Raw genomic sequence first — 14505 nt, forward strand, 5'->3', positions numbered from 1 at the left:
GGATGGATGGATGGATGAATGTGTGTACATGTACATGATGTATCAGGACAGATCCATTGAATAGGAATTAATTATACACCATAAAACATTAAAAAAATGCTGTGTCACATGAAGGGTTATTAAAGTAATTACTTTGTGGAATGAAAAAAAACACCAGTAACGTAAAAAACATGAAGTTTACTTTTTGATGTCAATATAAAAAGCATTATTAATAGATAATAATGCTCAGTTATGAGTCATTCAGACTGCCCAAAATAGGAATTACCGTATTTTTTGGAGTATAAGTCGCACCTGCCGAAAATGCATAATAAAGAAGGAAAAAACATATATAAATCGCACTGGAGCCCGGCCAAACTATGAAAAAAACTGCGACTTATAGTCCGAAAAATACGGTAATTCAACAATATGGTCATCATTGTGCGTTGCATCATTCTATATATACCTAATATTTAAGTCACATTTTGTTGCTAATTGATGGTGCCTAAATTTGAGAAACGCTCCTGAGTATGATGCCCTGCAGAACAACGTCACTTAAAATCTAAACAGCTCTTTTATTGGATCTCTGTCCAGTGAGTGTGAGTGTCTGTATTACTGGATTTTATTTTTGTGTGCTTTAATATCCTTTATTTAAGATTTTTATTGTCTCGTATAATGAAAAAATCACAACAACACTCAAGTTTAATCAAAAAGTAAGATGAGGACCACTTAATCATCAAAATCCCCTGTTTGAGACTGTGTGACAGACTTCTTCCTCTCCCTCTGTGTAAATGCTCTTAACTGAAGAGGATATCATACAAGTGGGCTTAAGCCTTTCCTCTCACCACTCATCCGCCCGTCAAATGTGTGCGTTTGTGTGTGCAGACGAGCAAATGCACTTCGGAGGAAACGGGATCTCCTGTGGGAAGAGGTTGGTACACTACACCGAAGAGAACCAGAGGAGGTCAGGGCACCCACAAGCGCAAAAAAACACCAAAGTGGCACACAAAGCTGTCTTTGTAAAGAACGTGACACACTCACCATTGCATCTACACTGCCATTGAAGCTTTTAAAGCAGTATTCCGTCAAATAGACCCCGCTGCTCTCGGAGGAGGGTTTGTCCCGCGGCGTTTTGCACAACTACACAGCCAGAGACTCCTCTTCAGGTATGCACTATTCCTTGTTCAACAGGTATAAAGATGGCAATGTCATGAGTGCCCACATGTTGGCTTGTATGGATATTTCCCCTAGAGTTTTGCAACTGCCTCAATGGCGGCTGGTGTCAGGAGGATGGCGTGTGTGACTGCGCTCAGTTCCAGGCCCTGGGAGACCGCTGCCAGATTAGTAAGTCAGGTGTGATACAAATGATCAATATGGCTAAGGAGGATAGACTACTTTAAAATGAAAGCCTACATCTCACAACACAGTAGCGACAGACATTTTATAGTGCATGCAGAGTTAGCTGCTCATGTCACTTTAAATGCAACTATTGTCATTTTGAGGAGTTATTAAATAATACACCAGGAAATTGCCTACACTTACCGTATTTTTCGGACTATAAGTCGCTCCTGAGTATACGTCGCAGCGGTCGAAAATGCACAATAAAGAAGGAAAAAAACATATATACGTCGCACTGGAGTATAAGTCACATTTTTAGGGGAAATTTATTTGATAAAAGCCAACACCAAGAATAGACATTTGAAAGGCAATTTAAAATAAATAAAGAATAGTGAACAACAGGCTGAATAAGTGTACGTTATATGAGGCATAAATAACCAACTGAGAACGTGCCTGGTATGTTAACGTAACATATTATGGTAAGAGTCATTCAAATAACTATAACATATAGAACATGCTATACATTTACCAAACAATCTGTCACTCCTAATCGCTGAATCCGATGAAATCTTCCACCCCGGTGTTGCCTCTGGTATTTATTTTTGAAAAATAAGAATTAGCGTGTCACTAAACATGAAGTACACGTTTGTTACTTATGGACTAAGTACATCATATAAAAAGATGATTCTTAGTTTTTATTCTAATTACCGGTAGGGTCCAATAAGCCCAAATAGCAAAGAGAAATAAAAAAAAGCATGTAAACAAACCTTAAGAGGTTTTAAAGCACCTCTTCCGGTGGGCGTTTCAGTGTTATAACTTCTTTGAGAATTAGTAGTGCAATTGCGTCATATTTGATCATTATACGCTACCGAGTGTCATTTGCTAACATTTTCTGTAGTGGGATTTTTAAAATAAATAATAATGTGCCTTGGCTCAAAAAAGGTTGAAAAACACTTGCCTAGAGGGCGCTAACTTTCCTATGTATTTTACACAGTATATCCCGGCCTCCCACGGCTCCTCCTACGTAATGATGTCATCACGTATATACGTAACACATGCTCGTGCATTAGCTTTAGGTGTTGTTAGCTAATAATAGCAATTTGGATAGCTAGCTTTAGCTGTCATTGAATGTATATTCGATCATAACAACAAAATGACTGCAAATTGTTTGTTGCTTCTTTTTGACTGCTTTTGTATGTGTGCACGTGCTCCTTGCGCATACGTGTTGCCGAGACCGGGTGAGAATTTATTCGGGGCCGCCAACATTTTTTTTACATAAACTTTGTAATTGTGAAAAATAGACACTTTTCAAACAAATGTGTTCTGTTAGACCAGTGGTTCTCAAATGGGGGTACTTGAAGGTATGCCAAGGGGTACGTGCGATTTTTTAAAAATATTTTAAAAATAGCAACAATTCAAAAATCCTTTATAAATATATTTATTGAATAATACTTCAACAAAATATGAATGTAAGTTCATAAACTGAACATCAAATCAAGTAGGCTATTCTATTCATTACAATGCAATAGTCAGTGTTGACAGCTAGATTTTTTGTGGATATGTCCCATAAATATTGATGTTAAAGATTTATTTTCTTGTGAAGAAATGTTTAGAATTAAGTTCATGAATCCAGAGTCATCTCTATTACAATCCCCAAAGAGGGCACTTTAAGTTGATGATTACTTCTATGTGTAGAAATATTTATTTATAATTGAATCACTTGTTTATTTTTCAACAAGTTTTTAGTTATTTTTGTATCTTTTTTTCCAAATAGTTCAAGAAAGACCACTACAAATGAACAATATTTTGCACTGTTATACAATTTAATAAATCAGAAACTGATGACTGATGACCTTCCCGGTAAGGTTTATGACCTTCCCGGTAAGGTTTATTCAGGTGTACTGGAGAGGAGGTTACACCGGATAGTCGAACCTCTGATTCAGGAGGAACAGTGTTGTTTTCGTCCTGGTCGTGGAACTGTGGACCAGCTCTATACTCTCGGCAGGGTCCTTGAGGGTGCATGGGAGTTTGCCCAACCAGTCTACATGTGCTTTGTGGACTTGGAGAAGGCATTCGACCGTGTCCCTCGGGAGGTCCTGTGGGGAGTGCTTAGAGAGTATGGGGTATCGGACTGTCTGATTGTGGCGGTCCGCTCCCTGTATGATCAGTGTCAGAGCTTGGTCCGCATTGCCGGCAGTAAGTCGGACACGTTTCCAGTGAGGGTTGGACTCCGCCAAGGCTGCCCTTTGTCATCGATTCTCTTCATAACTTTTATGGACAGAATTTCTAGGCGCAGTCAAGGCGTTGAGGGGATCCGGTTTGGTGGCTGCAGGATTAGGTCTCTGCTATTTGCAGATGATGTGGTCCTGATGGCTTCATCTGGCCAGGATCTTCAGCTCTCACTGGATCGGTTCGCAGCCAAGTGTGAAGCGACTGGGATGAGAATCAGCACCTCCAAGTCCGAGTCCATGGTTCTTGCCCGGAAAAGGGTGGAGTGCCATCTCCGGGTTGGGGAGGAGACCCTGCCCCAAGTGGAGGAGTTCAAGTACCTAGGAGTCTCGTTCACGAGTGGGGGAAGAGTGGATCGTGAGATCGACAGGCGGATCGGTGCGGCGTCTTCAGTAATGCGGACGCTGTATCGATCCGTTGTGGTGAAGAAGGAGCTGAGCCGGAAGGCAAAGCTCTCAATTTACCGGTCGATCTACGTTCCCATCCTCACCTATGGTCATGAGCTTTGGGTTATGACCGAAAGGACAAGATCACGGGTACAGGCGGCCGAAATGAGTTTCCTCCGCCGGGTGGCGGGGCTCTCCCTTAGAGATAGGGTGAGAAGCTCTGCCATCCGGGAGGAGCTCAAAGTAAAGCCGCTGCTCCTCCACATTGAGAGGAGCCAGATGAGGTGGTTCGGGCATCTGGTCAGGATGCCACCCAAACGCCTCCCTCTATGTCTCCCGGCTGGCCTGGGAACGCCTCGGGATCCCCCGGGAGGAGCTGGACGAAGTGGCTGGGGAGAGGAGAGTCTGGGCTTCCCTGCTTAGGCTGCTGCCCTCGTGACCCGACCTCGGATAAGCGGAAGAAGATGGATGGATGGATGGATGGATGGAGAAACTGATGACATAGTGCTGTATTTTACTTCTTTATCTCTTTTTTTCAACCAAAAATGCTTTGCTCTGATTAGGGGGTACTTGAATTAAAAACATTTTCACAGGGGGTACATCACTGAAAAAAGGTTGAGGACCACTGTGTTAGACCACTAAAGGTAATGTAAGCTAGCCGGTGGTGTTCTTGTTATATTTTTTTGCTTTGAAAAATGTCACTGTGAACAGCCCCTTTAAGAAACACTGTTTTAACTGCTTTACACAAGTTTTTTGCAAAAAAATTTTTCTTGAATTAATCTGCTTCTGCTTCTTCTTTTCCGCACATTATTCGTCACACACTCAGTGATTGGAAAAACAAAGTTTTGTTGATATTTAGCTATTAGCTAATGCTAGCAATTAAGACCGGATGTTTTGGTTAGACGTTATTGGGTTCACTGTGACTAGCAGTCATGGGGAGGCTCAAAACCCAAATTCCAGCTTGCAACCTACAACATAACTGTAGCGGTAAAGTCCTAAACTATTACTGCTACTGGTTGCCGAATATAAATGAAGCTAGTTTTGACATGTGCAGCCAGCTAATAATCCATCCATCCATCCATCCATCCATCTTCTTCCGCTTATCCGAGGTCGGGTCGCGGGGGCAGCAGCCTAAGCAGGGAAGCCCAGACTTCCCTCTCCCCAGCCACTTCGTCCAGCTCCTCCCGGGGGATCCCGAGGCGTTCCCAGGCCAGCCGGGAGACATAGTCTTCCCAACGTGTCCTGGGTCTTCCTCGTGGCCTCCTACCGGTCGGACATGCCCTAAACACCTCCTTAGGGAGGCGCTCGGGTGGCATCCTGACCAGATGCCCGAACCACCTCATCTGGCTCCTCTCGATGCGGAGGAGCAGCGGCTTTACTTTGAGCTCCCCCCGGATGACAGAGCTTCTCACCCTATCTCTAAGGGAGAGCCCCGCCACCCGGCGGAGGAAACTCATTTCGGCCGCTTGTACCCGTGATCTTGTCCTTTCGGTCATAACCCAAAGCTCATGACCATAGGTGAGGATGGGAACGTAGATCGACCGGTAAATTGAGAGCTTTGCCTTCCGGCTCAGCTCCTTCTTCACCACAACGGATCGATACAGCGTCCGCATTACTGAAGACGCCGCACCGATCCGCCTGTCGATCTCACGATCCACTCTTCCCTCACTCGTGAACAAGACTCCGAGGTACTTGAACTCCTCCACTTGGGGCAAGATCTCCTCCCCAACCCGGAGATGGCACTCCACCCTTTTCCGGGCGAGAACCATGGACTCGGACTTGGAGGTGCTGATTCTCATCCCAGTCGCTTCACACTCAGCTGCGAACCGATCCAGTGAGAGCTGAAGATCCTGGCCAGATGAAGCCATCAGGACCAAATCATCTGCAAAAAGCAGAGACCTAATCCTGCAGCCACCAAACCGGGTCCCCTCAACGCCTTGACTGCGCCTAGAAATTCTGTCCATAAAAGTTATGAACAGAATCGGTGACAAATGGCAGCCTTGGCGGAGTCCAACCCTCACCGGAAACGTGTCCGACTTACTGCCGGCAATGCGAACCAAGCTCTGACACTGATCATACAGGGAGCGGACCGCCACAATCAGACAGTCCGAAACCCCATACTCTCTGAGCACTCCCCACAGGACTTCCCGAGGGACACGGTCGAATGCCTTCTCCAAGTCCACAAAGCACATGTAGACTGGTTGGGCAAACTCCCATGCACCCTCAAGGACCCTGCTGAGAGTATAGAGCTGGTCCACAGTTCCACGACCAGGACGAAAACCACACTGTTCCTCCTGAATCCGAGGTTCGACTATCCGGCGTAGCCTCCTCTCCAGTACACCTGAATAGACCTTACCGGGAAGGCTGAGGAGTGTGATCCCACGATAGTTAGAACACACCCTCCGGTTCCCCTTTTTAAAGAGAGGAACCACCACCCCGGTCTGCCAATCCAGAGGTACTGCCCCCGATGTCCACGCGATGCTGCAGAGTCTTGTCAACCAAGACAGCCCTACAGCATCCAGAGCCTTAAGGAACTCCGGGCGGATCTCATCCACCCCCGGGGCCTTGCCACCGAGGAGCTTTTTAACTACCTCAGCAACCTCAGCCCCAGAAATAGGAGAGCCCACCACAGATTCCTCAGGCACTGCTTCCTCATAGGAAGACGTGTTGGTGGGATTGAGGAGGTCTTCGAAGTATTCCCTCCACCGATCCACAACTTCCGCAGTCGAGGTCAGCAGAACACCATCCGCACCATACACGGTGTTGGTAGTGCACTGCTTCCCCTTCCTGAGGCGGTGGATGGTGGTCCAGAATCGCTTCGAAGCCGTCCGGAAGTCGTTTTCCATGGCTTCCCCGAACTCCTCTCATGTCCGAGTTTTTGCCTCCGCGACCGCTGAAGCCGCACACCGCTTGGCCTGTCGGTACCTGTCCGCTGCCTCAGGAGTCCCATGAGCCAAAAGAACCCGATAGGACTCCTTCTTCAGCTTGACGGCATCCCTCACCGCCGGTGTCCACCAACGGGTTCTAGGATTACCGCCACGACAGGCACCAACTACCTTGCGGCCACAGCTCCAATCAGCCGCCTCGACAATAGAGGTGCGGAACATGGTCCACTCGGACTCAATGTCCAGCACCTCCCTCGTGACATGTTCAAAGTTCTTCCGGAGGTGGGAATTGAAACTCTCTCTGACAGGAGACTCTGCCAGACGTTCCCAGCAAACCCTCACAATGCGTTTGGGCCTGCCAGGTCTGTCCGGCATCCTCCCCCACCATCGCAGCCAACTCACCACCAGGTGGTGATCGGTAGAAAGCTCCGCCCCTCTCTTCACCCGAGTGTCCAAAACATGAGGCCGCAAATCCGATGACACAACTACAAAGTCGATCATAGAACTGCGGCCTAGGGTGTCCTGGTGCCAAGTGCACATATGGACACCCTTATGCTTGAACATGGTGTTCGTTATGGACAATCCATGACGGGCACAAAAGTCCAATAACAAAACACCACTTGGGTTCAGATCCGGGCGGCCATTCTTCCCAATCACGCCTCTCCAGGTTTCACTGTCGTTGCCAATATGAGCGTTGAAGTCCCCCAGTAGAACGAGGGAATCACCCGGGGGAGCACTCTCAAGTACTCCCTCGAGTGAATCCAAAAAGGGTGGGTACTCTGAGCTGCTGTTTGGCGCGTAAGCGCAAACAACAGTCAGGACCCGTCCCCCCACCCGAAGGCGGAGGGAAGCTACCCTCTCGTCCACCGGGTTGAACTCCAACATGCAGGCTCTGAGCCGGGGGGCAACAAGAATTGCCACCCCAGCCCGTCGCCTCTCACTGCTGGCAACGCCAGAGTGGAAGAGAGTCCAGCCCCTCTCGAGAGAACTGGTTCCAGAGCCCTTGCTGTGCGTCGAGGTGAGTCCGACTATATCCAACCGGAACTTCTCTACCTCGCGCACTAGCTCAGGCTCCTTCCCCCCCAGCGAGGTGATGTTCCACGTCCCAAGAGCTAGCTTCTGTAGCCGAGGATCGGACCGCCAAGTGCCCTGCCTTCGGCTACCGCCCAGCTCACATTGCACCCGACCTCTATGGCCCCTGCTATGGGTGGTGAGCCCATTGGAGGGGGGACCCACGTTGCCTCTTCGGGCTGTGCCCGGCCGGGCCCCATGGGGACAGGCCCGGCCACCAGGCGCTCGCCATCGTGCCCCAACTCCGGGCCTGGCTCCGGAGGGGGGCCCCGGTGACCCGCGTCCGGGCGAGGGAAATCTGAGTCTCGGTTCTTGCATTTCCATAGAAGTCTTCGAGCTGCTCTTTGTCTGATCCCTCACCTAGGACCTGTTTGTCTTGGGAGACCCTACCAGGGGGCATGGAAGCCCCCGGACAACATAGCTCCTAGGATCATTGGGACACGCAAACTCCTCTACCACGTTAAGGTGGCAGCTCAGAGAGGAGAGCTAATAATCGATGTCCAGAATTGTGTCCATGTTTAACAAAAATGTTTATCAACATACAGTCACATAAATAAAACTCACTTTGTAACAAAACGGAAAATAAGCGGGAGCAAACAAATACTAGCATGGCACAATCAAAAACTGTTGCGCCTCCACTCAGCAACACTTGAGCATGATGAAAGCCTCCTCCCCCCAAGTAGACTGTTTCTTGGCCTTGAGCCAACCCCTTAGTGACGTCATGAACTTGACAGACAGAAGTAGTATATGGCTCTAACAATAACAAAAGGCCAAAATACAGCTAGCATCCCGGACAACTCGTAAGCCGTAGTACTCGTATCCCGAGGTACCACTGTATGACTAAAGCTGGATTGGAAATCATAACCAAAGATGGCTTTCCACATTTTAAAGATAAGGATAATAACATCCTATGATTGATCAAGTCATTTACAAATGAATGTAATTTTATTTTACAAAACTGTGCTTTTACTAAGCAGATAAGATGATTCACTGTATCCATCACCCAAATCTGAATGTCAGCAAATTCAGCTGTGGGGTTTTCCTAAACCACAAGGGAAAAAAAACCTTTCACACATTGAATAAAAGATGACGACTAGAATTTGACTTCAAACATGTGTGCCTCCAACTGTGTTTAATTCATCAGTACCCAACCAGGGCCAAGATAGAGATGGGATTTGCAGGTCATGGGGTCAACACCACTATGAGACTTTTGATGGGATGTACTTTTACTTTCCTGGCACTTGCTCCTACATTCTGGCTCAGGATTGCCATTCTGCAACACCACAATACACAGTGTGGGTAAGACAATGTCAAATGACGCTAATCATTTTGCAGTTGTTGCTGTGTGACTCCTGCTTTGGTTGTGTCCAGATCCACAACAGCCGAGTGTGCGACGGGAGTGTATATTCCTGCCCAAGAGCGCTCAGTCTGCTTTTCCCAAACGAGGATGAGATCCACATATCTTCGTACCTTGTCTACCAGGGAGGACGCAGGTGTTTGCAGCGATAATTGCCTGTTCTGGGGAAGATTTTCAGCAATTAACGTGCCTTCTGTCTTTGTCTGAAACCAGGCTCAGTCTGCCTCACACGATTGGCGGGGTTTTTATCGAGCGTCTGGCCGATTACCTGCTGGTGAAAAGTGTTTTTGGCTTCTCACTGGCCTGGGATGGAGGATCAGGAGTCTACTTGAAGATGAGCGAGGAGCACAAGGGCGCCCCTTGTGGCTTGTGTGGGAATTTCAACAATATTGCCGGCGATGACCTCACCACTACTCGTGGTAAGGCTCGCCAAAACAGTTCCCTTGCCCTTTGTTAGCATCAAGTCATCCCAATTATTAACATTAGTCACTCAATACTCAAATGATCTACTGCAAGGGTTTCCAAACCTTTTGACTTGGGGGCCGCATTGGGATAAAAAAATTGGCCTGGGGCTGAAAGCCGACTGCATGCAAAGTAAGTATATATATGTATATATATATATGTATATGTATGTATATATATTGATATATATTATGTCTATAATGTATATGTGTGTGTTTACATATGTATATGTCAAAATATATATATATATATATATATATATATATATATATGTGTGTGTGTGTGTGTGTGTGTGTGTGTGTGTGTGTGTGTGTGTGTGTATATATATATATATGTATATGTATATTTATATGTATATGTGGAGGAGGGCGTGGCCTGCGGGCCTGGAGGGCAACCTCCACAATATACATATACATATGCACGGTAATCATGTAACCGTGCAGATACAAATAGTCCACAAAAAAAGGTAAAAACACATGAAAACAAGAGGGAAACATTGAAAAACACAAAGGACATGAAATTAAAAGACCACAGAGTGGCATAATTTCTACATACAGCTACAAAAGTATAGCAAAACAAAAAAAGAGCAATAGATAATACATAATGCGCACATACGATTGCACCATACATAGACAATCAACAAAACAACACGAAAATGCAATTTTAACACCCACATGCAGGCATGTGAAATTGCAGGACAAGTTAATATGATTAGCAGTGAAGTAGACGGCCGTCAATGTTGTGAATCTGACAGCGAACGATGGCAACAATAAGTCAGCTAGGTAGATGGTTAGCTAACTAGCAAGCTTGTTTCGGTGCTCCAAAATAAATAGAAGATAACAAGTTACGACCATGGTTGAGAGCACCGAAACAAGCTTGCTTGTTAGCTAAACATCTAGCTATCTTACTTGCTGTCACCTGCGTTTGCTCTCCGAGCCACGATCACTGTGCTGCTGGTCATATTTGGACAATAACTATCCGAACACTGTTAGTTCGCAACCAGTGATAGTTCTAAAGTATTTGAGTAGCCAGCGAGAAGGTGTATTTTTGACATGACAGATTGTAAACAGAGGTCACGGCACCGGAAGTATGTTACCGAGGAGGCGTGGCTACAGGATAGAGTTGCCAAATGGGAAACGTTTTTTGAGTTCTTTGCATATAGAATGTTACATGACATTTTAAATTGTAATAATCTTAGTAAGTTATCTACTAAAAAATTCTGTGGTACATTACCTGGAACATGTGTCTAAAAGACAGCCAAAAGAGGTTGGTAGATGATAATAAATCTAAAGGTAATATAGGGTGTAGAAATGCATCCAATTGTAGGAAATGTAGTCTTGATTTTCAAAATTTTATTTGGCAGCATTAGCAAATTTCCTCTTATTTTCTCAAATGTCCTCTTTTTTTCCTCAACGACTGCTGACACCTGTGCACATACACTGTGGTGGTTTTATTTATTCTGTGTGCGAATGTGTCACTATTGTGTGTTTCAGGCATTCGGACCAATGAGCCAGCAGTTTTTGCTAACAGCTGGGCGGTGGACCTGCCCCATGAAAGAGCCTGTCCCTCTGTAGACCTTGACTTCAGCGGACCGTGCGAGTCGGAATCAGACATGGATGTAAGAAACGACAGTCCCACATTGAAACAGAAGTCTCTTACGAACAGAAACATGATAAGGTTTACCTAGCTACCTACTCAATAGGGGATGAGGCATGCTGATTACTGTAGGTATGGGTACCGAGTTTGGTACTTTAATAGTTACCAACTGAATTCCGTCACGTGAAATTAAACGGTGTCATGTTTTGATATATTTGTTGCATGTGACGTGAGTTCCGGTTGCAGACTCAGCACCGACTCAGTCAGTTGGCGGACAAACAGGCGTATTTATAACGAACTCAGCTGCACTGCCTCTTGGTAATGCCAGCATAACAAGCATGCCTGATAGAATGTTATCCAATCTTATTGTTTCATTGTTTTTAGTCCAACTGTACTTTTTATTATTATTGTACATTTTTTGTATATGGCCTTGTTGTCCTGTTGTTTGGTGCAGTTCTGTTTTTATGTCTTTGGCATTAATTGCCGCAGGGGCGAAAGGTGGAAATTCGCCACAAGCTACAATCTTGCATATGTACACTTGTGTGTTCATCAATATGTTCTGTCCCCGTTTTAAAAAATAATGTCAAAGTCAAAGAAAGTGTTGAAAACGGCGCTAGCTCTAAGCTAATTTACAGTGGATAAGCCATAGCCATGCTACTGATTAGCATGAGTGATTTTACCTGACAATTTCAACACCACAAATTTGATTAAGATGCATGTTACCATCAAACAGCTTGTTGTACAATACTTACAGTACAAGCACTTTATAGGACTCAACAAAAGACACAACTGGCACATTCAATTTAATGGCAAATAATTATTCTTGACTACGGCAACACACGTAGGACAAACTGAAATGAATTCATACTTGCAAATGAGACTCCGAAGTGTAAGAAAACAGGGTATAACAATTGAGCAGCACAGTTATAATTCTCAGTTCATTGTTAAATGAAAACAAATTTTTTTATTATCCAACAAATTAACATTTTTTACCACATAAAGTACTGAAAAGCACTGTTGAGTACCAGTATCGATTCCAAGGTACCGGAAATTGGTACCCTATCGATTCAAATGTGAAAGGTACTCATCCCTAATGCTAATACAAGAACATTAGGTAATGGATTTAATTGAGTCAGGTGTTCATTTAATTTTTTGTCCCTGACTGATATTTCGGAATCAACATAGAGAACCCTTAGGCTACATTCACACGACAGGGTCGGATGTCAAATTCTGATTTTTTGTTGTCAAATCCGATCTTTTTATGTAGTCGTTTACATTACAAAAAAAAGGCAATGTCTAATGTGAACGCAAACTGACCCACATGCAGACATGACGTCATGACGTCACACATGTTGGTGTTTACAGAAGTTATCACGGCTTTAATTCTAGTCGCTCTCAATCCTGGCGCATTTGTCGCAATTTTGAGGATTTTATGCAATAAAATTTAACATTTTTTAAACTGAATTATAGAACATTAAGAAGGAGGGTCAAGTATTTTGGCTCTGGCAGTTCGGGACATTTTACTTTCATGTCTGCACCGAACAGCGTGTCGGCGAACAGTCGGAGCCATGAGTGGTGGAACATTGACCTGAGTTCCTAAAGAAAAAATATTTTCACCTGTTTTCTGCTCATCTGTCAACTATTTATTATGTAACCCTCTATTTGGTGAAGAATTATGACGTTAATTGTTTTTTTAATGACGTTTTGGTTGAATGAATGCAACTGCAGCACGGGAGCGTTTACACTGCAATCGCATCACCTATTTTCGATTTATTTCCACATACAAAAGAGGCCTGGAAAAATTCGAAATTGCACTGTTCACATTGACATAAAAAAATCCCATACAGGTCACATATGGGCAAAAAACAAAATTGACCTGCTGTGTGAACCTTAGTGTTATAAAAACAAATGAAAAACAAGGTTCTTTTTTTTTCTTGCCTATACCGAAATTGTTACGCTTAGGTGGTTTAGTTGTTTTTCTTCATTCTGAGTGGTATGGTTCTAAACCTGCTGCATGTGTAAACAGACTTCTGTTGTGAATCAGCATTACACTACAATATATACAAATATACCCTTTTTGCAGTTGTTTTATCCAATAAAAAACTAATTAGTATTGATAAAAACAAATAATTATTTGTGTGTTTCTCATGTACGCATATCCACTTAATAGCTGGAATGGACTACAGTACATTCTTAATAGTGAACTGGACTGTATAGTAAGCGCATGTAAAAATTGATTACAGTCGGTTTTAATGAGGGTTTTATTTTAAATAAAAACATAATAATGGAAATGTTGCTATATCTGCATCATTATGCTCTTCATGTTTCCAGGATGCCATCGAAAAATGCAGTGCCCTTCTCTTCTTCCCCTTTCTGTCCTGTCATGAGAATATTGATCCTCATCCATTTGTGGCCAGCTGTGTCTCTGACCTCTGTGTGTAAGTCAAAACTACCTCTGCCCTCAATAATTTGATGCTTTTTCTATTTTTAGTACAGATGCTCCGTTATATCGCAGATTTTGTAAAAAAAAAAAAAAGTACAGGCTGAGCCAATGCTAATTTATGCCTTTCAATGCTGACAATTTCTTTATTTTTGGTTCCCCGGATAGAGGCGACTGGCAGCTAAATGTGTGTTTTAATAGTTATCACCCCTATTATTATGGCAAATAAATCAATCAATCAATGAAAGTTTATTTACATAGCCCTAAATCACAAGTTTCTCAAAGGGCTGCACAAGCCACAATGACATCCTCGGCTCAGATCCCACATCAGAGCAAGGAAAACTCAACCCAATAGGCTACAAAGAAGTACATAAATAAACTACATACAAGTAAACTTATTACTGGAAGACGGTGCTAAACATGTTACACACCAAGTAAGGACAAGCAGACGCAGACAAAAAGGCTAATTGCTAAGCTAGCTAGTAACATCACAAGAAATAACTAAGTGCTTAGTAAAGTTTAGGAAGTGTACATGGAACAGCATTAAAGCAGAAAGTAAGCAACTATTAACTGGAAATTAACATGTAAATATTAATAGGAGTTTTATTAATAGGAGAGAGAGGATAATATAAAAGCAACTGTTGGTGTGTTAGTATAGTCGCAGTCTGTACTCGACACGCAAGAGGAGGGTGTATCAATCCAGAACTTGTTGGTGTGGATACCAAGGTAGGATCGATACTAGAGGAATTAGGTTGATTTTTGCTT

The 14505-nt window shown here is 44.1% G+C and overlaps 1 protein-coding gene across 1 annotated transcript in view; it reads left to right on the forward strand.

The window, feature by feature from the left end:
• The window catches only part of otogl (otogelin-like), an 84023-nt gene that overhangs the window by 9148 nt on the left and 60370 nt on the right, over nt 1-14505 (forward strand). The window contains exons 3-10 of the mRNA XM_061925020.2: nt 862-907; nt 1070-1142; nt 1228-1320; nt 9030-9184; nt 9257-9378; nt 9456-9661; nt 11198-11322; nt 13632-13738. Of these exons, the coding sequence (XP_061781004.2) occupies nt 862-907; nt 1070-1142; nt 1228-1320; nt 9030-9184; nt 9257-9378; nt 9456-9661; nt 11198-11322; nt 13632-13738 (927 nt within the window). The remainder of the gene's footprint in view (nt 1-861; nt 908-1069; nt 1143-1227; nt 1321-9029; nt 9185-9256; nt 9379-9455; nt 9662-11197; nt 11323-13631; nt 13739-14505) is intronic.

The sequence above is a fragment of the Nerophis lumbriciformis genome, linkage group LG29 (genome assembly GCF_033978685.3).
Source record: "Nerophis lumbriciformis linkage group LG29, RoL_Nlum_v2.1, whole genome shotgun sequence".
NCBI lineage: Eukaryota > Metazoa > Chordata > Actinopteri > Syngnathiformes > Syngnathidae > Nerophis > Nerophis lumbriciformis.